The following is a 27,279-nucleotide window of genomic DNA, read 5'->3' on the forward strand; positions in this document are numbered from 1 at the left end:
GTTGTTTGGCTTCCTTGGACCGTTTGTGTTGTGTCTATAGCATTCCTGTCCCTCTCCTATGACAACAGTGTGCTTTCATGTAGAGCAGGATCGCCACTGAGGTGTATTACTGTGTTTGAATGGGTTGCCTGTTATATCCACATTTAAAAGATAAACACTTTTTACTCATTTAAATTTTTGCATAAACAAAGGAAGCTTTATTTTAAAGCTAAATTTCTTTTTTCTTTTATGTGAGTTAGACCCAGAGAGATGCTATTGAGCTTGATTCCTAGCTGTATATTGTCTATGCCTGGAGGCTTTGCTTTTGCTCTTAAATAGTTGGATTTAATTGCAAGCGGGTCTCAAACTGACCATTGTGATAATTATATGGTGGTTCACCTGACACCCTACCCATGTCTGACTCCGTAACCATAACTGAGTCTTAGAACCAAGAAGAGAAATCCAAAATTACTGAATGTTTTGTGCCTGCTTTTTTCCAGCCATTCAGCTGGTCAAATTTCACAAATGAAATCATGTCAACTGTGAATATTAATATTCCAAATGAGGAAGAAGTGGTCGTTTATGCTCCAGAATATTTAACCAAACTTAAGCTCATTCTTACCAAATATTCCTCCAGGTGGGTATGTCAGAGTGCCTATGTCCTCAAAATTTGCATTTAATATCACTCTTTAGAAGCTTTGCAGCCTCATCTTTTCTGTTGCTGGGTGGTGGGTTTTTTTATACAGAGATCTTCAAAATTTAATGTCCTGGCGGTTCATAATGGATCTTGTAAGCAGCCTCAGCCGAACCTACAAGGAGTCCCGAAATGCTTTCCGCAAGGTGAAGAAAAAATCTCTTTTCTTAAGACTTAGAGCGTAAAGAGAGATACATGGTTATGAAGGCTTGCCATGTCCACTGCTAGAATGTGGTGAACTTTGCCAAGAGTCAACATGCCAAATGTTGGTTAACTTGCCTGTGTTTAGGCCATGTTGCCTAGGAAAGCCAGCTCTCATGGGCTTTGCCAACCTCTGGCACCATGATTGAATTGCCCTGCGAGGAGATACAGTTGGTCATTGGAGCGGTTCTTGAGAGAATACTGGCTTGGTTGTTTGTTGTGTTGAAAGTGATTGCCAGGGTATCTCTCTCAATTCATTTGACTTTCCGGTGCTTGTAGCACGCTAGATATACAGACAGATGGACTATACTGATGTAGACAACCCACTGAGACTACACCTACCTGGGGACAACCTTAAACGCTTTTATTAGGGTGCAACTTCATTATTTAAACAGTCATCCTATTAGTCCTGTGGTGAAGGGAGAGGGCAAGAGGGATTGAAGAAGTAATTTTGACAAATGTACTGGTTGGTGTTATAGGAAGGAAATAACTATTTATTTGAAATTTTTAGCATTTACCCTTTGAAAGAAAATGTAGACAAATTTTTAAAATTACAGAATATAAAAATGATGTTTTGCTCAATTTCCCGTACTTCAGCTAATCCCTTCGTTAGTACTTTTATTTGCACACATACAGTTCTTCTAAGTTCAGCTAAAACATTAAAAAAAAAAAACAGGAATGTGTTTTCTTGTATACCAGATTTCTCCCCTGTTACATAAGTTGAACATTACTTCACATTTATATTTATGCAGTTGGAACTATTATTTTTTTGTTTGGTTTTGGTGGTGGCGGGGGGGGGTCGGGGCATTTTGTTGTTGTTGTCTTCTAAAGCTGTCTGGAAGGATATTCACCTGTAATAGCCAAAAGTTCTACTAGGATATGCTACCAAAAATATACCTTGTTTTCGGATTGTTTAAAAGTAAACAATCCAATTGGATTGCATTTTGTCATAGGCATGGACAACATGCCTTGTGAGGAGAAGCAATGAACATTTGCAAGAAGTTAAGAGGTCATAAGGAACAGTCCTGTGGAATGTATGTTCTCCCCTACTGTGGCCATCTACCTGTGGTCAGATGCCATTTCCTCTTTCTTACCTCTAGGCCCTTTATGGCACAACATCAGAAACAGCAACATGGAGACGTTGTGCGAACTACGTCAATGGGAATATGGAAAATGCTGTGGGAAGGCTGTACGTGGAAGCAGCATTTGCTGGAGAGAGTAAACATGTGGTAATATTTTCAGCACGGTACTCTAACAGTTAGTTGTTTGCATCAGTGTGCAATTACAAGAGTTCATAATTTGGCTAAATTTTATTAATTGGCAGAAATTCTCAGAATCATAATTTGTTGTTAGTTCTTGGTCAATTTCCTCCTCCTCACTCCCCCAGGGGTCTGGTTTTGTTTATTTCTTTAATATTGTCTAGTGCAAAACCAATTGTCCATTTTCCAGAAGCAGTGTGTTCAGAATACCCACTCATGTGTCCTGTTGATCGGGACATTTGTAGAGTCTCTTCTATTAGCAAGATTGACCAAGAATCACTGTTTTCTGAAAAACTTTCAAAGTAAACTAGAGTTTATTTGAAATATTAAAAAAAAATGTACTCCATTTTCATTGTTATTGAAATGGAACTTAAAGTGAAAAAAAACTATTAAAATGCTACTTCATGCTTAATTGAATTACTAACAGTGATGACATTACTAGTTTATAAATTCTTTTTGTGATCATGGAAACCACTGCATTCTAAGGATGATCTTTTAATTAATGCATAGGTAAGACCTATTTAATCATTAGTGTTGATAGTGGCAAGATCCCTTTAAAAATATAATCATCCACATATATCCATTTGTTTAGATCATAGTTTGTCTATAAATTTGCACATATTAAGATATTATTGAGTCCTGCAAAGACAGCTTATAGCCCAATTTTTAAAAAATCTGTGTTACAAAAAATTAATTCACGGCTAAATTTCTTTTCTGTTCTTTTGCTTTTAGGTTGAGGATTTGATTACACAGATCCGTGCAGTTTTTATTCAGACTTTAGATGACCTCACTTGGATGGATGCTGAAACGAAAAAGAAAGCTGAGGAAAAGGTAAAAGAAATAAGTGAATAGGTGAAGCTAACTATTAAACAGTTTCTTTATAAGAAAAGGCAAACTTTTAAGGAAATTCAGAAAAAAAAATTCAAGGATTGCATAAAATGAAAGCAGTCTCCTTCAAGATGTCATGTTTCCAAGAATAGTTTTTACGGATAAACATTTATTTCTATAAAAAAAAGCTCCTACTCTCCATGTTTAGTTCAAAACTGAAAGATCCTTGATTTTCCTTTTTTTAAAAGGTGTCTTTAGAAAACAAGAGGAAAATCTTTTATGAACAAGTAAAGAACTGAAAGATACTACCAGTGGTTCATATTTTTCCTCTTTTTATAAAGCACCTCCAAAAGGACTCTACCAGAGCCTAAAAATATCCTTTCAATTTTTACCACAGATTTCCAGCTCAGTTTTTAAAAACATGCCTTATTTAGATTTTTATATGACCTAAGGAGAAACATAATAAATTTCTGTCAAGAAAAGGTAAAGTGATGCATTACTTGAGTATTACATGGTGATCTACCATTAAACAGATGTTGAGGGAGCCTTTTTTATAATTATTCCTATCTATCCCCATTGTGCACCTGTTGTTGGGACTTCTACTACCTTGCATAAGAACAAAGGTGTCAGATGTTTAAGGAAATCTTAGGTTTAAACTTACTACGATCATTTGTCTTGATAACTATATAAAACTAGAAGGAACATATTCGGTGGAAATTGTATATGCTTTGGGAGCAATATTCACTTGCAACCTGATAATTCCTCTACAGTTGAGGTGGCAAGAAGAACACACCATTCTTCAAACTGATACCGAAAGATTTTCTGAAACTATTATAATATGAAAACCAAGCCGCAGTCTAGTTCTTTTCTGGGATTAAATCATGTGGAAGGGCTGTCTTTTTCAGCTATCCCAAAGCTTTGGCTGAGTGAGATCTAGAATTTAGACATTGAAGTATACTTATCTTTCCATCACTGACTAGGTCTTCAGAAGTTCAGGCTGCATATGTTCCTTTAATGTTCTAGCTATGTGTGACATGGTTCTATTTGATGTAGCCAACTGGATTGCGCTAGATCATTTCCCAAGGTGGTATCATAAGCCAGTGACCCACAAGTAGTTCCATGAAAAAGAGTCCCACGCTCCAAGAATTTAAGAAACAGTTCCTGTAGGAAGGCTACCCTGGTCCCATCCTAGACTAGATTACATGCTCCTAGGGAATGATTTCAAGACATTGTATTTAATAATACTCATTACATTTTAGACTGCAGTAAAGAAGCCTGCTTTTGTCACAGTATTTACTCAAAGTATTTGACAATAAATCCTTTTTTATGTAGACTTATTTCTGTAGAGTTTGTGTCCCTTAAAATTCTTTTCGGAGAAATGTCTTCTAGAAAATAAGGAACCTTCGAGAGGAGGCTGATTGTAATGGGCAATGGTGTGGAAATCTACAAGAAAACGAGCTTGACCTAACTGATTTATTGATACACACCCTGTCTGATCCACTGCCGAAATACTGTGCTTATGAAACAGATTCGTAACATAATTAATTATTAAGAACAATGTAATATGATAGAATCAAAACTCAAATATCTTTGAGGAGAATGAGAGAAATAGAAAAATACAAATAAAAATCACTATAGGAAACAAACAGTAATAATGAAATAATAAAAGTAAACACATCTAAAATAATAAAAGTAAAAATTAGGAATGATAGTAAGCAAGTGGAAACCATGGGCTGGTGTAACAAGGAAAATCCTGCTCTCTGCTTATTTGAATAATACCATCCATTTAGCTGTGAAAAGATAGGGATACTGGCCTCGGAGACCAAAAGAGAACATACCAACCCCAGGACTTGATATTCAGAAAGAATATTAGCACTAAACCTATAAGCCCATATCTGTTTTCTCGGCCAACTCAGTGAAGTGGAAAGATAATAATAAGCTCCTTGAATGGAAGTTCTAAATATTACTCCTCCTATAAAATTGAAAAAAAAAAAGCTATTCAGGGAAAAAGTTCATAGAAGTACAATATATGTGGAACAAGGACTTGTCAGTTTTCATTTTGGGAAAGCTGGAGTCTACGAGAATAGGGTATTAGAAACTAGATTTCAGAGCTGTTTTTTTGTTTATTTTGAACCCCAGGGAGAAGTCATTTCAAAGATCTCTATTTAAGTGTTGTCAAATGCTATTTTTGTAAGCAAGTTATTCAACTGCTAGTCATGGACCAATTATAAGGTTTGCATTCGAAAGTTATATAATTGCCCTTACATTCAATGTTTTAACTTTCATAGGCCTTAGCAATTCAAGAAAGAATTGGCTATCCTGATGACATCATTTCAAATGATAGTAAACTGGATAATGAATACCTGGAGGTAAGTCTCTATGAAGACTGCACTAATGATACCTGGGGCTGGTGGTAATGTCATTTCTAGCTATGGGGTGCCAAAAATTATGTGAAGTAGCCTAAAGCCAAAGGTCTTGTTATATAAAGCCTTTTATACTGAAACTGAAACTATGTTTTAGTTCTAGCCTTTTGTCTCACTGGCCTGCTTCATATTTGGTTTTTGTTATTTTGGTTTCCATATATTCCATTGAAGAGTAGTGGATAAGATCTTTTTTAAAAAAAAGAAAAGAAAAGTAGTGGAAAAATCTGGTGTCCTTTAAAGTGCATCAAGGGGTCGACATCAGAGTGACGAGCACCAGGCAGCTCTCAGTCTCCTTATCACATCTGTACAGGCCTGAAAAGTCATGTCTCCAGTGTTCCTTCACTTTCCAGTTATTCCTCCCCTGGCTAAAAACCAGGTCACGTCTCTGTATTTAAAAAACAAAACAAAACAAAAACCCACTATTTGAAAACCGGAAGGGATTTTATTCCCCCTGGTCATGTAAACGATGAAAAGAGAACAGAATTGATGCAAGTCGCTACACTATTGATTTCAGACTCAGTTGAGGGTCCTGTTGCCAACCTTATGGGTCCCACAACGACTTTCAAACCCTGGTGACAACAAGATGATCCTCACCTACAACTGGGGATGATGGTGATTCCTAATCAATTGATTACTGGTCTACCATGGGGGTTTGCAAGCCACAATGTCCTGTCTCTTTCCATTTGTAGAAAGCTTGACTGTTTCTTGTAAATGAACTGCCTGCGGCATGTGAGTCCTGGGGGCGTTTGTGTCAGGAGTCTAGAAGAGTAAAGACTCACACACAACTACTTGGGTTCAAACCCCAGCTCCACCACTCACTAACTTGGGCAAGTGACTTAATTGTCTGCCTTCGTTTCTTCATCCTTAAAATGGTGATAACAGCCCATCTTCATAAGATTATAAGGATTAAAAACATGTAATACATAAAGTGCTGAGGACAGTGCCTGGTACATAATAAGTGCTAAGTAAGAATGGGCTCCAGTCTCACCTGTCATGTAAGGGTTAATACCATGTAGGAAGCTTGTCTGACACTTGGTTTCATTTGATTAGTCACAGAAAAATAGACTAAAGTAGTGATTTAGAGCAGTTAGAGCAGCAGTGACCTGTACTATAGAACGAAGCTAATTAAAATTAAATCCTTCTTTGATAAGTTTTAATGCTCTCTGTTAACTTTATTAACTGATGGAATTCAAGAACGTATCCCCTACATTTTCAGCCAAAATTTTGACTAATTTTTTCAAAATATTTTATGCAATATAGTTGAACTACAGGGAAGATGAATACTTTGAAAACATAATTCAAAACTTGAAGTTCAGCCAAAATAAACAGCTCAAGAAGCTCCGAGAAAAAGTGGACAAGGATGAGTACGTATATTTGTTTCGTATATGTTCGTTCTCGTTGTTGGGTTAGGAAAAAGAAGTAAACTTAGAATAATGTTAGAAAAAAGTACCATGTCCTTCAGCGGAGTGAGTACCTCCAAGAGCATTTAAGACCATACTAAAGATGGGTCAAAGATTTAACCAAAATTTAACATTTTTTTAAATTAAGGTGTCCTCAGGCTACCTCATTTCTTTGGTTTCCTCTCAGTGACTACTGATTTCCTCTACTCTATTTGTGGACAAGTTTTTCAAGAGCACCTTAGCCTAAGTAACCCAGAGCTCCTGCAAGCCTTCTCTGGGGCCACATTTGTGACATTCAGAATGGCCTTGTGCCCTCAGCGTCACCTGTTTTCTGTGGGCCAGTCATCCCAGAGCTCCATCCTCTTCCTAGACTGCCCCGTAACACTTCCCTCAACCTTGTGGCAGCCAAATAGGAGATAATGAGGGTCACCTTCACGTGCTCTGAATCTCTGCTTATTAGTGGCATTAGTGCTTCATCTTAGCCTTAACATCCATTCAGTCTTCAGTTTTCAACTAAGTGGGTGTGGCTAACGTATTTACCGACGTGTATTTGTGCACTTAGATCCCTAGAACTGCTTATGTTGACTTTTTCATGCTAGGCTCTTAGCTCCAAGAGAACAGGGGCTATTTTTTTTTTTTTGACTGTTCAGCACAGTGCCGAATAGATAGAAGGTTTATAGTTATTATATGGTCTCATTCATTTGGGGAATATAAAAAATAGTGAAAGGGAATAAAGGGGAAAGGAGAAAAAATGAGTGGGAAATAACAGAGAGGGAGACTGCCCATGAGAGACTCCTAACTCTGGGAAAGGAACAAGGGGTGGTGGAAAGGGAGGTGGGCGGGGGGTGGGGGTGAGTGGGTGACAGGCACTGAGGGGAGCACCTGATGGGATGAGCACTGGGTGTTATGCTATATGTTGGCAATTAAAAAAAAGAAGGTTTGTAGTTAAAAGTGAACTAATGAATGAGTGAGCAAATGAAAATAAATGTACTAACATGATTTGTGTGTTAACGGACAAAGTAACAGGACAGTGAGGTGCTTGGGTTATTCATGCAATCATTTATTCTTTCATTTATTCATTTATTAAATTAATATTTTAGAATACTAAGTCCATTGGTCATTGGGAACTAGGAGAATTGAGGGTGAGCTTTGATTATATCACATTACAACAGCAGAGGGTAAGAAAGATGCGCTATAGTACACTCTACCACCAGGAAGGAAATGTGCCAGGAAAGGCTCAAAGTGATGTGGGACTGCCTGATGACAGGCTGTTCTGTTCTCGGAGAAACCAAGTACAGGTTGGACAAAACTCCTAAATGACAATGCGAATACATTTCAATCCCTACAGAGCATTTTGAACACGTCAGGTGCCCTGAAAGAGAGGCTGATTTCTTTGGCTGACCTGAGGGTCTGTACTGTGGCAAATGTCATATTGTCTGGTTCTGAAAACAGGGCTGCCAGTGCCAGAGAACGTGCAGTGTCCTAGCTAGCAAAGGAAGGAGGCCAATGGGTGCGTAGGTTTGTGTTAGAATCAGTTGTGAAATCCTATGTCTAGAAACCCACAAAAAGTCATCAAAAAATATTCAGGAGGGTCCCTGAGTGGCCCAGTGGGTTTAGCGTCGCCTTCAGCCCAGGGCGTGATCCTGGGATCCCAGGATCAAGTCCCACATCGGGCTCCCTGCATGGAGCCTGCTTCTCCTTCTGCCTGTGTCTCTGCCTCTCTCTCTCTCTGTGTGTTTCTCATGAATAAATAATAAAATAAAATCTAAAAAAAAAGGGAATATTCAGTAGGTAAGTTTACCATCTGAGAAGTTTCTTACAAGTTTGAATATTTTCATCTCTTTAAAAATGCATATGCTTACATTTAATAATTCTCTGTACTGTGTGAAATATCTACAGAGAAATATTGTCAGACAGTGTCTCTGAAAACAGCTAAGATCACCTGCACCCATGTGACACCAGACGAATGTTTCGTAATTTTAAAAATAGTGCTTGAATTATTACTTGATGTTTTCTTTTGAAGTTAATGTAGTCCCAAGTTCTAGAATCATTTTATAATATACTGTGCGTTTTTCATTCCCTTTCATCATATGTGTTGATTTTCTCCTGCGTCCTCTTGCCTTACCATAATCACAAGTGAGCGCTGTGTACGACTTTTTTTTTTCAAGATATTATGTGTGTGTGAGAGAGAGCGATAGCACAAGCGGGGGGGGGGGGGAGGGGCAGAGGGAGAATGAGAGGGAGAAGCAGACTCCCCGCTGAGCGGGGAGCCCGACATGGGGCTCGATCCCAGATCCCTGAGATCATGACCTGAGTTGAAGGCAGACGCTTGCGTGAGTGAGCCTCCCAGGCCCCCCTACAGCATTTTAATGAACATTTCATCAGTAGCATGCAAAGCTCAGTAGAACTTTTTGAGTCCTTCTCATGAGCTTCTTGATAGTCAATCACAAGTGCAATATGGCTTGTTGGCCTTCCCAGCCATGCCAGGCTAGTTTCTCTTCCTTCCCCTTCTTCTGCCTGTGGGTTGAGCACAAGAGCTCTAAACTCTGGCTGCACATTCCAGTCGCCCGGGGAGCACTAGAAATAGTACCGAGGCCTCCACTTCACCACCCCTGCCTGTGATGGACTTCCCATGGGTGGGGACCCAGGTGCTGGCATCCTCTTTCATTACCACCCCCCCAACTTTAACTGAAAGCCCCCCAGTTGGTGTTTGCTCCTTTTTATTAATGATACTGTTCGTTTTTAATCTTGTGACCTTTTGTTTTTTAAAGGGTGATGCTTTAATTTGACAATTTAGGTTTAAAATTTAGTTTTTGTTTTCCTAACTGCCGGAAGCACTTTTGACAGTGATCGCATCAAATCCTCAGGACTGTACAGTTTTCTTGTATTTTTTGAGGTTTCTTGTAGTGACGGTTTTGGGCCTGTTTGGGACCTGGCTAACAGCGATGAAGCCACTATGTTTTCCTTAACTTTTTTCTGTAGAACCGAGTTTAAATCCTCACTGTGTCTTGTCCAGGCAGATAACCTCCACCGCTTGTACTTTGTTCTCATAATTTGTAGTTACCTCTCAGAGAATTATATTTTCAGATGCTCAGGTCCTCGCCCTCATGGTCTTGCAGGAGAAATAGGTGTCCATACCCACAAATGATGGGACAAAGATTAGAAAAACTATTGATTATGTAAAGTTTACATTGTAGGGTATTGTAGAAAAATGATGCATTAAGATTTCAAGGCAGCAATTACTTTAAATTAATTCAGTCAATTAACCAAATAATTAACTTCTGGACCTTTTTTTTTTTTTCCTCACTGGGCAAACGTGTATGCTTCTTGACACCTTCTACCATCATGACCACAGACTATTTGTACCTGGCCCAGATTTGTTTGCTGAGCTTCAAACACAAATGTCTATGTTCAAACACAAAGGGAACACTTCTGTGTAAGTGGTCCATTGACCCTACAAACACAGCATTTGTCATTTTGGGCAAAAAATTGATCATCTTTCTCCCCATATCCTCCTATTTCCCTGTATCTTTCAGCAACTTTCACCTTATATCTATCAAGACATAAATCAGGAACTCATCATCCTAGACTGAGCCCTTTCTCTCATCTCTGACATCTATAGTGATACTTACTTCAAATCCCCATTCAAAAAAAAAAAAAGACCTTTATATCCACCACCTGCTAATTAAATATTATATAGGTATTGTGAGAGGCTCTCCGTCTTACCATCTCCACTGTCACTGGCTAAATTCAAACATGTCTCATTGTTCACCAGAGTTATTACAAATTTTTTCCTAATCTTATCACCGAACATCTTACTTTCCTTCAGCTTATTCTCCATACTGTGGCCCTAGAGATTTTTTTAAAGACACAGATTGAGTCTTATTATTTCCCAATGAAAACCTTTCAGTATATCCCTGTTACCTGTCTCATGAAACAGGTACAGGGCTCTGCATTCCTCCCCCTAGCTCTCCAGAATTCCTTTAGATTCATCCTACCCCACAGTGTTGCCCAGAGCTCCAGCCACAGGAAGTACTTTAAGTCACTGCTCCATTTTTTCTTCCTCCTTGTCCCTTACCTTGGACCACCCTTTCTGCCCTTGTCCATTTAAAGGAAATCTACAGATTGTTGGGCTCAACTGGGATGTCACTTCTTAATCATAGCACCCCCTTGCATTTTTCTCTTCACCTCGCGCCTGCACTAGCTCTTGTTGGAAGCAGAAACCAAGTGCTTGTGTCACCAGAGCTTGAATCATGATGAACGGAATGTAGACCCTTCCTCAGTGTTTATGGGGTTCATAAAGGATACAATAGCTAGTTTGTGATCATGCTGATGAGGTTAACTAAGTTGCCAAGGTAAAAATCATCACATCCAACCATTTCACCATCATGGTTGGTAAAGTTATGCACCTTCACCAGTTATGCACCTGCTGCTCTTCCTGTTGAACAGATTCAAGAAATTGAGACAGTCAGAAAGTCTGTATGTGATACACCTGATGTAATCATTTCACTCAAAGGGCCTTCTGCCCATTTGAGCAGCTGACGACTGCAAAGGGCAGCGATTTAAATTTAAAAAGCTTGGTTCATGTGGTTTCTGAGTGCGTAGTGTTCCCAGAATTAGCTCAAACATTATGTTCTCTGGGCTTTTGGTGCCCGTCTGTAAAGAATTTCAAATATGTCATGTTATCAGATAATAGTAGTGCTGAAGTGAGGATGTAATATCCATTGGCAAAATTACTTAGATATGATCTATAGTAATTTACTTCCAGTAACATGATTATTCACTTAGAGTCAATACAACACAAAAACTCCAAAAAGAAAAAAATGTACAAGAACAACAAAAAAAGAATCCCCTTTCTTGTTTTTTTATACTTGATGTTATTCTGTTAGCTTCTCGGGACAGAACTTTCCATGATATGATTGTGATGGGGAGTATTTGTAGATCATGACCGCTGAGCCGCGGAGTTACTTACCGGAAACTACAAAGACTTATTTCATTGCTGTTATTCTTCCCGCTGTTATGCATCAAAATTAAAACACAGAGACATTGACAGGAACCAGTTCAATAAGCATTTTATTGAGCGGCTGCCATGTGCAGAGCACAGTGCTAAACACTGTAGAGTGTACAGATGAATAACATGTGGCCCCGCCTCCAGGAGCTCACAATCTGGGGGAAAGGAGCAAGTGAGTAACAATTAAATCTGATAAAAGGCAGAGTGTGGTTGGTGCTATGACAAAGATGGCACCTTTTTAAAACGACAATTAGACCTTTACTTTCTAATGAAATGTTCTCCGGAAACAAGAAGTCAGTATTTAAATTAATATTGATGTGATCAGAGGAGTCACCAGAATCAAAACACAACAAAACGGTTGGTTCACTTGTCTTCTCCTTTATTCCTTCAAGCCCACTGTTGTTTCCTGATCTGAGCTAATTGGGTGGTGGCGATCCCTGAAACAAGCGGACTCCTGAGGCCCACAGCCCGACAGCTGAGGCTCTGGGGGGTTTTTCCTGAGAAGCCAACACCACCAAAAATCGCAGGGAGCAAATCAGATTTCGGCTAAGGGGTTAGTCTTCAAACTATATAAGGAACTTCTAAAACTCAATAACAACAACAACAAAAATAATAAGCCAATGAATGGGTACCCCGTGAAGTGACACCGTAGTTTTGCCACTGCGGTGAATCACCTCTCTCGGGGTCCCAATGCTGTCATTTACTACCCATGGCCTTTTAAAAGGCAAGTAGCTTCTTTTCTTATAGAATGAGCAGGTTGATTTAGACTCTGTAACATCCCTTAGGTTCTTTCCAGCATTAAAATTCTATGCCCTAACTGGGAAGTTTTGCTAAAAGCCAAGTTTTCCTCCTTGGCTTCTCCACATCCAGTGACTCGAGAGAAAAGGAACATACTATTCAGAGGTAAGGAAGCACCTCACTTCTTTCTAAAATATCCCTTCGGATGATATCTCTAGAGCCAGTCTTCTTTCTCTGAGGTCCTGCATCAGTGAGCTCGATTATCAAAAGAAAAATAGTATGCAGGGCTATCCTATTCTATATGGTTGGGGAAATAGGGTGGCACAGAGGTCAGTTGACAAGAACTGTCCAGGGTGGACACTTGAGAGGTGCAGAGGGCTGGAGACTTGACACACAAATGAGTCTCCAGAAGCATAGGTATAGGGGGAAGGTTTACAAAAAAAAAGATTATTTGGCTTATCAAGTATTACTGACCCAGAAAGACAGAATAACAGAGACCAGACTTGGACAGATCATTCTAGTTCCCCATGGTGGTATCTGCTTTGGAACACTCATGTTCTACAGATGCTATAATAGATGAAAATGTTAGCTTTCCATCTTTTATGACCCCGTTAAACCAACAGGCTTTGTGCTTTTCCAGTGTGTTTTGGGGCTGTGAGAAAAATACATTTTATCAGTAAAAAAATATTTCTGCTTTTTTTTAAATTAAAAATTTTATTTTATTTTATTTTAATTCCAGTGTAGTTAACATATACAGTGTTATATTAGTTTCAGGCCACATAATATAGTGATTCAACAATTCTATACAGTTGTTAGTGCTCCTCATGATAAGGGTAAAAGCATTTCTGCTTTTTAATTAGCATCCAAGGAAGATTTTATTTTTGTTTTGTTTTATTTTTAGAGAGGAAGGGGAAATAGGAGAGTTAAATAATTTAAAGGTTGAAGTTTGGTTTTTTTTAAGATTTTGTTTACTTATTCATGAGAGACACAGAGAGAGTGAGGCAGAGACAGGCAGAGGGAGAAGCAGGCTCTATGCAGGGAGCCCAATGTGGGAATCAATCCTGGGACCCCGGGATCACCCCTGGGTGGAAGGCAGGCTCTAAATTGCTGAGCTGCCCAGGAATCCCCTAAAGGTTGAAGTTTTAAACTAGGAGAATTTTGCAGAAGAATTCTGGAACTTTCACCCTAGTGTACAAACTTGAGGGGATGGCATTCAGTTGGTGCATGGTTCTTGGTGGCCTGGCTCTCTACAGCCTGCATAGTAGCAGTGCTTTACCAAAGTCTAGTGCCTTTCCCCACTCCCAGAGTCCCAGGATGAAACGGTCATGTCTCTTGGAGCTTAGAGGACCCATTGATACGTACTGAGTGCCTATCATGTTCCCAACACTGTTCTAAATCCTAGAGATAAAATTGAGAACAAAACAGGAAATAAACAAGTGACACTATATCAAACTAAAAAGTTCCTACACAGCAAAGGACAAAGGAAATAATCAACAGAATGAAAAAGCAACCTATGAAGTGGGAGAAAATATTGCTAAATCATATTTCTGATACGGAGTTAATCTTCAAAATATATAAGGAATTTCTAAAACTCAATAGCAACAACAACAAAAGTAATAAGCCAATTTAAAAATGAGCTAAGGGGGCAGCCCCGGTGGCTCAGCGGTTTAGCGCCCCCTTCAGCCCAGGGCATTATCCTGGAGACCTGGGATTGAGTCCCACGGTGGGCTCCCTGCATGGAGCCTGCTTCTCCCTCTGCCTGTCTCTTCCCCCCACACCCCCTCTGTGTATGTGTCTCTCATGAATAAATAAATAAGATCTTTAAAAAAAAATGAGCTAAGGGCTTGAATAGACATTTCTCCAAAGAAGACATACAAATGGCCAAAAGACACATGTAAAGATGCTCAGCATCACTAATCATCAGGGAAATGCAGATCAAAACCACAATAAGCTAACACATCAGTGCTGTCAGGATGGTTATTATCAAACAAACAAGACAAGACAGCGAGTATTGGTAAAGGATATAGAGAAATTGGAGACCCCGCACACCATTGGGAGGAATGCAAAATGGTGCAGCTGCTACGGAAAACAGTATGGACGTTCCTCAAAAAATTCGAAATAGAACTACCATGTGATCCAGCAAGCCCACTTCTAAATATACATTTATATTTAGAATATAAATCCAATATCCAATATCCAAAAGAATTGAAATCAGGATTCCTAAAGGATATTTGCACTCCCATGTTCATTGCAGCACCATTCTCAACAGCTAAGATGTGGAAACAACCTGTTTCCACTGACAGATGGATGAATAAAGAAAAGGTGGTGTACACAAACAATGAAATACCATTTAACGTTTAAAGAGGAGGACATCTTGCAATATGCACCAACCTGGATGAATGAATGTGAAGATGTTATGCTAAGTGAAATAAGCCAGAAAGAGAAAAACAAATGCTGCATGATTCTACTTTATATGAGGTATCTAAAATAGCCAATTCATAAAATCAAAGAATGGAATTATGATTAGCAGGGACTGGAGGTGAGGGGTTCTTAAGCAATTATTAATCAGCAGGTGTAGAGTTTGAGTTAAGCAAGATCGATAACCTTTAGAGATCTTCTGTACGGCATCATACCCATAGTTTACAATAATGTATACTTCAGTGTGGTAAAATGTGTTAAAAAGATAGATCTTCTGATAAGTGCTCTTACTACAATTAAAAAAAAAAAGGAACAATCACTGCTTTCCTGGAGCTACTGTCTAATGAGCTAGACAGACAATCCTGTCAAGTTATGTCATTGCTAAGGGTTATATGGGATGATAGAAGTTTCAGTTTTTTTCCTGAAAGATTCCCAAGATTATTCTAAATCAGGAAAAAAGTCACCAAAAGAAAATTCTGACAGAAATGATCCACCCACCTATATATTCCCAGTTTGGGAATTTCTCTGAATTTGATATATCACACAGGTTAGTGATTTCTATTGCTTTTGGTTGAAAGAGAAGTGGATTTTCCCAATTTCACGTCAGAATAGGAGTCCTGGCTCTCTTATCTCAGGTAATCGGATGAGTCACTCAGAGTACTTCAGTTTGTTAACAACTCTTATGCAACCACAATGAATAGTTTAAAGGGGCTCTTTGGTCCTACTGTGCTTTTTTTACCTTCGGGTAAAAATTTTGCACTTAGTGGAACAGTGGAAAGAGCTTGTGCTTTGCAGTCAGAAGGGATGGGTGGATGGTGGAAAGTGGGAGTTAGACAGAGTGGGCGGCCCCGGGTTAAGATTCCTGCTCTGCCATTTACTGTATAAACTTAGACAACCTGCGTATCTCTGAGCTTCAGTGGTTCCTTTATAAACTGAGGAAAATAGCATCTATTTTTGCCTTGTGGGGTTGTATTTTTGTATAATGTGCCTGTCTTAGAACTCAGGTGCTCATCAAATAGCAGCTGTTGTTATAGTCTGGTCATGATGGGTCTTCTAGAATGACTTCATGTAGTGGCAAAGTCAGCATCCTCGAGTGTGTTAGGGTAAGGGGGAAACCTGAGCGTGAAGCAATTTTAGATGGAGCACTTTCAAAGGGCCAGTGGTGGCCCCGGAAGATCTTGAACCCACCTCTTTCCATGGACACATTGAATCTACAGCTACGTAGGGAACAATTCCCTTTGATAAAGACCTGAAAAACAGCTGGGCAGTTTCCTCATGACAAACAGTAAAATGGCCAAATGGAGATGGATGGGAGAAACAGATAGGTGGTGTGGCCAAAAAACCCCATTCTTGGTACAGTGACCCAGAGTCAGTAAGGATTTCATAAATCCAGAGCTTCTTCCTGAGGAGTGAGGAGTTTGTTCCCCACATTAGGCGCCCCAACCTGTAGGACCTGTAATGGAGAGATGTTGGCTGTGAAAACTAATACGATTTAAATCCAAGAGACCCAAAGGGCCAGAGGGAACTGGGATAATTCTCTTGACGGGCTTGCTTGAAGACTCAGTTCATTCCAGGGACCAGCACAAAAGCAACAGTTTGAAAAGGGCCTGGACTATATGTGAAGGAAATTCATTCGCTGATCTCAATGCATCTGTCAGAGGGCATGAGCCTGTTGGGACTCTGCAGGGATGGAGGGGTGGGTGGGTGCCAATTTTGCTTTCTCTCTACCTTGAGAACGTACGCAAAAGTGCCTCAGCTCTGTGCTATTCTGGTGCCTTGCTGAAATCAATGAGCACACGCAGTATACATGGGGGGTTTTGCTTAATTTCCTGGCTCTGGTGGTCAAGGGGCTTGTGTTCCTGAATTCCATAGGCTGTAACAATTTGAGAGATGGGTTTTGGCAGGCAGCCACCCTCAGGGCACTACACAGCAGACTGAAAATCACTTCCAGTATTTCTGTGAGAAAGACCCATTTGCTTGTCCTAGAGCTTCAGTCTGAGGGGCCGACTTCAGGTTTACCACAAATCTAGAGGCTCTGGAGGTGCTTTCAGAGAATGCAGGCTGGGGGACACTATCCTTGTGCTCTCCCACAGCCTTACTACATCTCTCCAGTACCTACCAAAAAGGAGCTTATACACTCTTCTGAAGTCCCAGTTTTAATAGCTATAACCCGGAGACACCTGCCGATCACTTGGTCTAGAGGCCAGTAGGGTTTACAATTGTAGTCCCTCAAAATTACATATACTTACACACTTTAGAATTTGCTGCCTGAGGGTCTTCCAATCAACCTGAACCTGGGTACTAAATGAGATTCCTCCTTTTGAAGCACTGACAAGTCTTGGCACACCCTCAACAACTGGGACCTACGAAGAATAAATCATGTTGTTTTGACAATTACAAAGGTTGAGAGACAACAGAGACCTAGGACAAAGTTGAAAGATAAGACTCCTCTCTTCCACAAGTCCACTCTTTTCATAGAAACAAACAAAAAGAGAAATCAGAGGAATATGTTCTAAGTGAAAGAACAAGTTAAAACCTCAGGGAAAAAAAAATCTTAGTGAAACGGAGATTAGTAATTTATCTCTAGTTAAAAGTAATTGTTGTAAAGATGTTCAAACAACCTCAGGAGAAAAATGGAAGTGAAAGACCTGCACACTGAAAAGACATGGATGACAGAAATTGAGGAAGACAAAAATAAATGGAAAGATATTCTATGCTCCTGGATTGGAAGAATTAATAGTGCTAAGATGTCCATATTACCAAAGCAATCCACTGGTTCAGTGCAATCCCTATCAAAATTCCAAAGGTATTTTTCACAGAAACAGAATAAACAATCCTAAAATTTGTGTGGAAAACACAAGAGATCCCAAATAGCCAAAACAATCTTGAGATAGAAGATAAAAGCTGGAGGCTTCGTGCTCCCTAATATCAAACTGTATTACAAAGCAATAGTAATAAAAAAAATGTATAGTATTAGCTTAAGAACAGATATATAGATCAATGGTACACACAGGGAGCCCAGAAATAGCTCCACACATATAATATGGTAGTTAATTTATGACCAAAGAGGCAAGAATATACTGGGAAAAGACAATCTCTTCAATAAATTGTGTTGGGAAAATTCAATGGCCACATGCAAAGGAATGAAACTAGAGAAATACACCATACACAAAAATTACCTCAAAATAGATGAAAGACATGAATATAAGACCTGAAAACATAAAACCCTTGAAAAAAACTTAGAGAGTAAGCTCCTTGACATTGGTCTTGGGAATGATTTCCTTGGATCTGACTCCAAAAGCAAAGACATCAAAAGCAAAAATAAACGAGTGGGACTACATCAAACTAAAAGCCTTCTGCAAAGGAAAGAGCAAAGGAAACCATAAACACAAAAAAAGTCCCCTACTAAATGGGAGAATATATTTGAGATATATAAACAATTATATACACATGTATATATATATGTGTGTATGTGTGTGTATATATATGTATACACACATGTGTATATAATTGTTTATATATATATATAAATGTTGACATATATGTTGTTTGTATTTCTGTATATATATATTTATATATGTTTGTATATTCTGTGTGTGTATATATATATATATATATATATATATACAGAATCCAATTAAATATGTAATAGAGGTAAAGGGGATCAGAGGTACAAACATCTAGTTTTAAAATAATTAGTCCTGGGGATGTAATGCACAGCATTGCTGATTATAGTCAGTCATGTGTTGTGCATATATGAAAGTTGCTGAGAGAATAAAAGTCATCAAAAATAGATGAAAAAAATTTTTTTCATAACTTTGTATGCTGACAGATGGCAATTCGATTTATTGAAGTGATGGTCATTTTGCAGTGTATACAAATATCGAAGCATTGTATTACATACCTGAAACTAATCTAATGTCATATGTTAATTATATCTCAAAAAATTAAGTTTTCTGATCCATGAAAGTGGTATATCTTTTCCATGTTTTTAAGTCTTACTTAATTCCTTTCAATCGCATTTTGTTGTTTCCAGCATACACATCCTGTGCTTCTTCCGTTAAATTGATGCCTAAATGTTTTATTCTTCTGGTAGGATTGTAGATGGCGTTGTTTTCTTAATTCACTCTTGGATTGTTCATTGCTAGTATATATGAGTAAAAGTGAGTTTTGTGTGTTGAAGATAAGTAAATAAAAATGAGCACTTGCATTTTTTAGAGTTTGGCAAGGAAATGGTATTCGTCGTAATAACTGAAATTTTATATACCGTACAGATCAACAGCTCAGGGGTGGGGGATTGGAATGGAAGAGGAGAGGCCCCTCTTTCTCCTTCATTCACATTTTCCTTTCTGAGTTGTGTCGCTCAGTTTGTAAGACTATCAGGAAAAGGTCAGAAAAGCCTGCCTCGTTTCTACACCCGCAAACTGGAGATGTCATCTCTCCTATATGACTGGTTTGAAAGAGGAATGAAGGCATATAGGAAACTCAGAAGTCTTGGTGAGAGAATGTTAATAAATGTAAAGGGTTCTGGTGGTTATTGCAGTTGCAAAATGAGAATTCTCCTTCCTTGAGTACTTGAGGAAGATAGAGAAAATCACTGTTTTGTACTACTGGCTTTAAAGGAGTTGCTCTGGGATCACAAGATGCTGGGAAAGTGAACACTTCCAGGGAAGGAGGTGTTAACAATTTTGTTGTTTTAAGTTTGAAAGTTACACATGAGTGGGTGAAAGAGGAGTTTCACTCCAGGTGCTTTTGCAATCCAGTGGATTTATTACATCCCAAAAGGCAGCAGGATCAGGCTGTTGACTTCTGCCTTTCTTCCCTGCTATAAAAATGATGTCTTTGTGCATTCATTGCCTCACCGCCTGGGTTCTTCAGGGTAATAAGAGATAGAGGAGAAACACCTGGTGCCCCTCTCAAGGGCGTCTCAGTCATCTTTCCCATCCACCCTGCTAGTTCAGCTTCGAGGGCCGTGCTGCTTAGAGCGGCCCTTCTTTCTGTTCTGTTGAATGACCCCAAACAAGAATAAGTTTACTTGAGAAAATGATGACTCCAAAATTAAAAAAAAAAAAAAAATTCCTCTTTCTTGCTTTCCTACTCTTCACTGAATACCCCCCCCCACACACACACACACACACGAACTCTTACACACAGAGACCATTGGAGGCTGGAAGAAAAATCAAAGAGCAGGATACTACTTCATCTCTCAGGGCCTACACCTGCTCCAGGTGGCTGCTAGTGTCTGGCCTCCAGCTGGACTTGAAAGGTATTTTCAGGTAACCTGCACTCTCCATTATTTTAGGGCAAGAATCACCACCATTTGGTTTTTTCTCTTCTGTTGTGCTTTTTCTCTTTTCTGTGTTGCTCTTCAGCATCAAATTTACTGTGTTCCATAAATGGAAGCTTTTCCTGAAACTTTGAGGCTGCATCCAAATCAAAACAATATATAGGTTTTGTTACGTCACCATTTGACTTGAAAAATATTTTCTTTGCCCTAACTTTACGTTAACATAGTGAGATAGTTCATGACTGACCATTAAACCTGGAGCTGTTATCATCATTTTATTTAAGATGTAATGATCCAAGAGTGCCTGAATGGATCACTCAGTTAAGTGGCCAGCTCTTGGTTTTGGCTCAGGTCGTGATCTCAGGGTCCCGTGATCAAGCCCTGGATCGAGCCCTGCATCAGGCTCCCCACTCAGCGGGGAGTCTGCTTAAGGATTCTCTATCTCCTTCTCTCTTTGCCCCTCCCTCCCCCAGGTGCACACGTACTCTCTCTCAAATAAATAAATCTTTTGAAAAAAATAAAAAGGTGTAATGATTCAATCATAGTACTTCAAGTTCCTGTCATTCCCAGGAACAGTATGCCCTGTGCTTTTGAATCTGAGTAATCACCCCAGGGGGGTCTAATGATGCATCGTGAAAGTTCTCAAGGAAGAAACGGCAAACACTACAGTGTACTAGTGCTCTGTGAAACTAACCACCATAATTCCAGTATTATTTGAGAGTTCTGTGGTCATAAATAGCTATCTATTTTTCTTGAAAGAAAGTGTAATTCACTGTGGACATTTTAATATGTAAAACACTCCCTCCTGGAGTTATAAACAGGAATCAAAAGCAATCTGAAGCACCTCAAAGTAATATAACAGAAGAGCAGAAAAGCACTAAACAAAGGTATGACATTTATTTTTACAAAAGGAATAAACATGAGAAGGGTTTATCAACTTCATCTATGCCCTGCTTTCAAGTTTTGTTGCCACCTGAAACATTAGTGTCGTGTATCTAACTCCTCCCCTCTGTACTATACTTGTTTTAAGAAAACGTTTTGGATGGGCACATTTTGTCTTTCATTTGTGGCATGTGCCTGAGTTCAGAACCAAACAATTTATATATTATTTGTGATTACCTGTAAAAGTCCATGCAGCATATGCTGTCACTAAATCAGTTCATAACTGAGAAAGTGAACCTTAGAACAACAGAGACCTGGAAGCAAATCAATTTTATGACAATTAAAATTAATCATATTAAGCTATTTATACATGAAATCTCCTGCCATATTTGTTTTCAAAATGTTGAGGACACAACAGGAACGCTTTCCTGAAGAGTCACTGTAAGGAATGGTGTTTCTCCTCAGGGGTAGTGTGAGCACATTTTCCATTTTGCCCCTCCTGCCAGACACCTTAGAACCATATTTGAACCCTAAGTCGTAATAGCTATGTGAATATATGTAAACATGGTCCTGATAAATCATTTTTCCTGATCATGATATTTACTTATGTAAGTATTTCCTTTTGTAATACTTTTTGGTCATGCAGACAAAATCTACTTGTTTTATATAGTTCCCGATCTCTTGATTTTAGTCTTAACACACCTGGGTTTGCGTGTTCTTTTTGTGAGTTGTCACAAATCATGTGGGAATCAAGTGGAGCTGAGTTAAAATAAATACAACTATTGTGCTTCTAATCCTCAACCTGCAAGAAATTAAAATACTGATGACTCCACGGTGATGAACTTAGGACAAACTGATATATCAGTCACACCATCTTGTTTGAAAAAGGTTTTCTCTGCTTAAAATGACAATGACACCAAACTAAATCTCCCTCGTGTCTTCAAACTGAATTTCTTTCTAAAGAAAAAGTTACGGAGATGTTTTCTAGATTTTTTTTTAATTCCCCAATTTTTTATATGAATGTCTTAGTCATGTTATTGGAGATAAAACCCATACTTAATTAGAATTTATCAGACAGTTTTTAGATATGGTCCTCTCTCAGTTCCTTTTAAGAGATCAAAATAGGACTCCCATCTGACATCCCACAATAGTTACTGAAATTGTAGCTAAAATGCTGATTTGGGCAGCTGACTTTGTACTGCTTACCTTGCAAAGCAGGGTCTGGAAACAGTTCTGATTTAACCCCATTGTACTAATTACTGTAAACTCCTTCCATGAGTAGGATAATAATTGCCCACTAATTGTTGCCCTGAAAGTGGTATAACTACAGTGAGGCCGTTAGCTAATAATATAGGATGTTCTCAAGTGTATGCATGTTTGCTGATGTTTGAAAGGTTATTTGAAGTCAAGCATTGTCCATTTATCAATGACTGTATAAAGGTTTATGTAATGGTCTATTAAGATAGGGGGGATATTACTCTTGTTGCAAAAAAAAGTACTTAACCATGATTTTGTTTTTTTTATTTTATTGAAGTATAGTTGACATACAGTGTTACATCAGCTTCAGGTGGACAACAGAGTGATTCCACAACTCTCTACATTTTGCTGTGTTCACCACAAGTGCAGCCACCATCCGTCACCATACAATTCTATTATAATACCATTGACTGTCCTCCCTATGCTGTACTTTTCACCCTTGTGACTTACTCATTCCATAACTGGTCTGTAACTCCCACTCTGCTTCACCCATTGCACCCCTCCTCTCTAGCAATCATTAGTTCATTCTTTGTATTTATGAGTATGTTTTTGCTTTTTGTTTGTTCATTTGTTTTGTTTTTTAGATTTCACATAAAAGTGAAATCATATTTCATATTTGTCTTTCTTTGCCTGGCATCTTTCACTTAGCATAATTCTCTCTATCATGATCTCATTCTTTTTTAAAGCTGACTAATATTCCAACAATGATTATTGTTATGCTGTCATCATAACATCTGAGCAGAAAGATATGGGAATGTTGGCACCTATTTAGCTTACTACTACCCTCAAACTATTGCCTGGGAACCATTTTTTTCCCCATTTTCTCGTTTAGTCTTATAGTATTTATGCTTTTTCATCTTTAACTAAATTAGTCTTCTGAAGTCAGGAATTGTATTTATGGAATCTCCAAATTCTATACAGAGACTAAGTCATGGTATGCCACAGACAGACAGACAAATCTACTTAAAGAACCACCTGGATTTCATTTTGTAGTGGTCATAAGAAAGCATACCTTTGATCACTTAAGCTGGAATGCTGCTGCATTTAAAGAAATAGTTTTATTTTTTTTAATTTTTATTTATTTATTTTTTTTATAATTTTTTTTAATTTTTATTTATTTATGATAGTCACAGAGAGAGAGAGAGAGAGGCAGAGACACAGGCAGAGGGAGAAGCAGGCCCCATGCACCGGGAGCCCGACGTGGGATTCGATCCCGGGTCTCCAGGATCGCGCCCTGGGCCAAAGGCAGGCGCCAAACCGCTGCGCCACCCAGGGATCCCAAGAAATAGTTTTAGATGACAGTAATCAGAGGCAGATTACCTGAAACTACCTGACAAAAGGTATATAAGTGTTAAAATAAACTAGGAAATTTTTTTAAAATTTAAATATACATGAATCTAAAGCTTTGACAACTTGTACTTCAGTATTGTCACCTGCTCCAGAATTGTTGGTATATTTAGTAGTATTAGGAACACAAAGGTAAACATACTTCAATATAATATTAATCCATTGCAATTCCAGAAAGATACATCTGAATAGGTTTTGTACAAGCGAAGTAACGGATTGCAGACCTGGATATATTCTGATTCTTCAAGAAGTAGAAATACTTTCAAGTGAGATGTCTCACATAGTGAGCTAATTTTAATTTGTTTATCATATTTCAAACAGAAAGTTAATATTCATCCTGGAATAGTAATACTGTTTGTATTGTGGTGAGCAGATTGAATCAAATAATAAGAGTATAATTTGTAACGAGTTCTTATGTTTTCCATAGGTGGATAAGCGGAGCAGCTGTAGTCAATGCATTTTATTCTTCAGGCAGAAATCAGATAGGTAAGGCCTATTCCTAAATAATTCTTGAATATTTCCCTTTGTTACCAGCTTACAGTGAATTGCATGACCAATTTATAGTGTTCCCATAAAAGCACAGCTGAGGCTGAGTTATTGATTTATTGAATATACTCCTTGAAAGTAAATGCATCCATGTACCTCTTTTCACTATAATAGCAAATTTTAAGTTAGTACAAATTACACTAAGTGGTTTTCTTTCTTTTGCAATGTTCTCATTTGTGGCTAAGTGGTTTATCTTATTTATGTCTAAGTGCTTTTATTTTATTTCTAAATACTTTTTAAACATCTCTTACAGCTTCATAAAGTCATATTGACTTTAAGACTCTCTAAGCATCAGCAACTTAAAGAGGTTTAAGGTTCCAAGAACCAGCTTTGCAGATATCCAGTTCTCCAGGCAATTCTGTATGCTGACTCTAGTGGGGATGGTCCTGATTTGTATCACCTATTTTTCTAGACAACTCCCATGGTCTAGAAAGTTGAAAAGTCAGTTATATTTGGTTGAACCATGTGGAATTGCATTTACTTAGCTACTTTTAATCAAAAAAGAAAAAAAATTAATATGTTCACTATTAGTGATATTATAGGAATATGTGTAGAAATAAATACATGAGTGAAGGATATAATGAATAACTAAATGGCCTAATATAACAAAAATATATTGATTCTCCTCCTGAGAAGAACTTGAGATCTTTAAATTCTTTCTTAAGTATTACATAAGTAGACTCATTTTTCCCGCCAAGGATCTGAAAGGCACCCAACAGATTCAGTACTACCAGAGACATACTAAACAAACAGTACAATCAGCTTCTCCAGGTGCACCTAGTCCAGCCCTTCATTTCTAAGTGTAGTCAAGGATCAAAAGGGAAGATAATTTCAGCATTATTCTAAAATAAACCTCTCGAAGTCTGCCCTAAACCTCATTTTTCTTGAATTCTGTTACTAATTAAAGATGATGAAAAATACTGCAAGATTTTTATCACTAGCTAAAAAACAAACTTTAAAAGAAATTATAACCCTTATTTTAAAATTTGATTATAGGTTTCCCCAATTGCTTTTAAATACAGGAAGAGCTGAAGTAAGAAATTATCTGCATTTTCTTCTAGTATTTTTATGGTCTTTATTTTTGGAGTAAATCTTTAATCCATCTGGAACTGATTTTGGTACGTGACATGAAAATACATTATATAAAGTAATCAGAAAAGTTTCTTTACATAACATGTAAACAATAAGTAAGGCATGTGTACCTGTTAAAATCAATTTGCTCAAAGTCTAAGCTAATACATTTCCTAGCTACTGCAATGATTACCTAAGCTCAGACCAGAGTCTGTTTAATGATCAACTTAGAATGCAATGCATTCCTAGAAACCATTCAGACCCTTAGAAGTGCCTTTCTCTGGAGAGCCTTCACTTTGTTTTTTGGGTTTGTTGTTGTTTAAGAAAGAGCCTGCACACATGATCATGTAGGTGTGGGGTAGGGGTAGGGACAGAGAGAATCTTAAGCAGGCTCCACACTCAGCATGGTGGGGCTCAGTCTCATGACCCTGAGATCATGACCTGAGCCAAAATCATGAGTCTAATACTTAATCAACCACCCCAACGCAGGAACCCCAACTTTGAAGACCTGTTTTTGATATTTAGTAGTTCGGTCAGTGTAAGATCTAATTCATTCTAGATGTGAACTTAAATAGGATAATGACCTTTTAATGGAATTCCAAGGCAAATAGAGACAGCCTGGCCTTTGTTCTGTATTCGGGTAGACTGTAAGGGATATAGCTTCATTTTAAACCAGCTCAGGAAGGACCCTGGATCCTATCAGATCTGGTGCTGATTCATTTCAACAAGAAGACCCATATGGACCCTCTGTAGGACCACTTTGGCATGTTCATCCCTTCAGCCCCTCTCTAGAGCAGATCCACAGAGTTTAGGTCAAGACAGTACCTTGTTTGGCTCTGAATTACTCCATAACTCTGAAGTGGGCTCTAAATCGATTCACTTTAGATATTCCCTGATCAGAAAAGACCAGAGAATGTTCTCAATTTGAACTTAATACCCTCAAACCAAAGAAGCACACAGCAAAAGGAAAAAGAAGGTAAAAAAGGGCCTAACTTTTCACAAAATAGTTATCCTCCAAATAATCAAAAATTGGCTACAATAAGCATTTTTAATAAAAAAGGCCTTTTAAAGACTCTCAAGGTAAATTTGTCAGATAGAAATTCAAAATCTGAAAAATTGTTCATGTCTTTTCATATGCTTGTCTGCTAATAACAGCAGTTCAGAGGAAGGGAAAGTGTCATGCAAGAGGAGAAATCTTTGACATGTGTACATTTTCTCTTTGACAATTCATTTAAATCTTCAAAGTGGGGATTGTCTTAACTAAAAATAGTTGGAGATCCAGACCTCCATCCTTCTTCTTGATAGAAGTGAGTGTGTGGCTGTGTTTGTGTGTATGTGTGCTTGCATGTGTGCCTGTCTGTATACATACATAGATATACAAATTTTGATTTTCATACCATGCATTACAGAATTAGAATTGGTATAAATAACATATGTCTCATAAATGATCCTCCCTTCCTCACACAAATATCTTAGATTATGTACAATTTTTCCTGGGATTGGCCTTTCTATGTTATGGCAAAAAAGTTGTTTTACTATCATATAGGGAGTTATTCATATTAATAATTTCTTTTTTTTAAATTCAATTGCAGCAACCTTTTGTTATAACTCATATAGGCAGACTATTCTAAGTTTTATGCACCCCTGCCACTTTATGTCAATTAAAAAAAATCAACTTCCTGGAGAGGAAAGCATCCAAAAGTATTTAATTCACTGTCTCCTTTTCCCCATACATTTGCTCTATTGAGTTCCAGAAAGCTTCCAAGGATTATTTAATATATTCAGCCTGAGTGGTGTATAGCTACCTTGAAATAATTAAATTTTCTAACGTTACCCTCCATGTTCTTAGGAATCTTATTTTCAGACTTAAAAATCAAGAGTAAATGTTTCCAAACCTATTGATATTCCATTTAATGTAAAAAATAATAATATTGAACT

At 38.1% G+C, this 27,279-nt stretch overlaps 1 protein-coding gene across 6 annotated transcripts in view; it reads left to right on the forward strand.

Annotated features, from left to right (window-relative positions):
- Positions 1–27,279, forward strand: part of MME (membrane metalloendopeptidase) — a 138,904-nt gene that overhangs the window by 92,731 nt on the left and 18,894 nt on the right. For all 6 annotated transcript variants that reach the window (XM_055321368.1, XM_055321369.1, XM_055321374.1 and 3 more), the window contains 7 exons: positions 480–616; positions 726–819; positions 1,975–2,103; positions 2,866–2,964; positions 5,250–5,330; positions 6,645–6,748; positions 24,152–24,210. In XM_055321368.1, the coding sequence (XP_055177343.1) occupies positions 480–616; positions 726–819; positions 1,975–2,103; positions 2,866–2,964; positions 5,250–5,330; positions 6,645–6,748; positions 24,152–24,210 (703 nt within the window). The remainder of the gene's footprint in view (positions 1–479; positions 617–725; positions 820–1,974; positions 2,104–2,865; positions 2,965–5,249; positions 5,331–6,644; positions 6,749–24,151; positions 24,211–27,279) is intronic.

This window comes from Nyctereutes procyonoides, unplaced genomic scaffold, assembly GCF_905146905.1.
Source record: "Nyctereutes procyonoides isolate TBG_1078 unplaced genomic scaffold, NYPRO_anot_genome, whole genome shotgun sequence".
NCBI classification, from domain to species: Eukaryota; Metazoa; Chordata; class Mammalia; order Carnivora; family Canidae; genus Nyctereutes; species Nyctereutes procyonoides.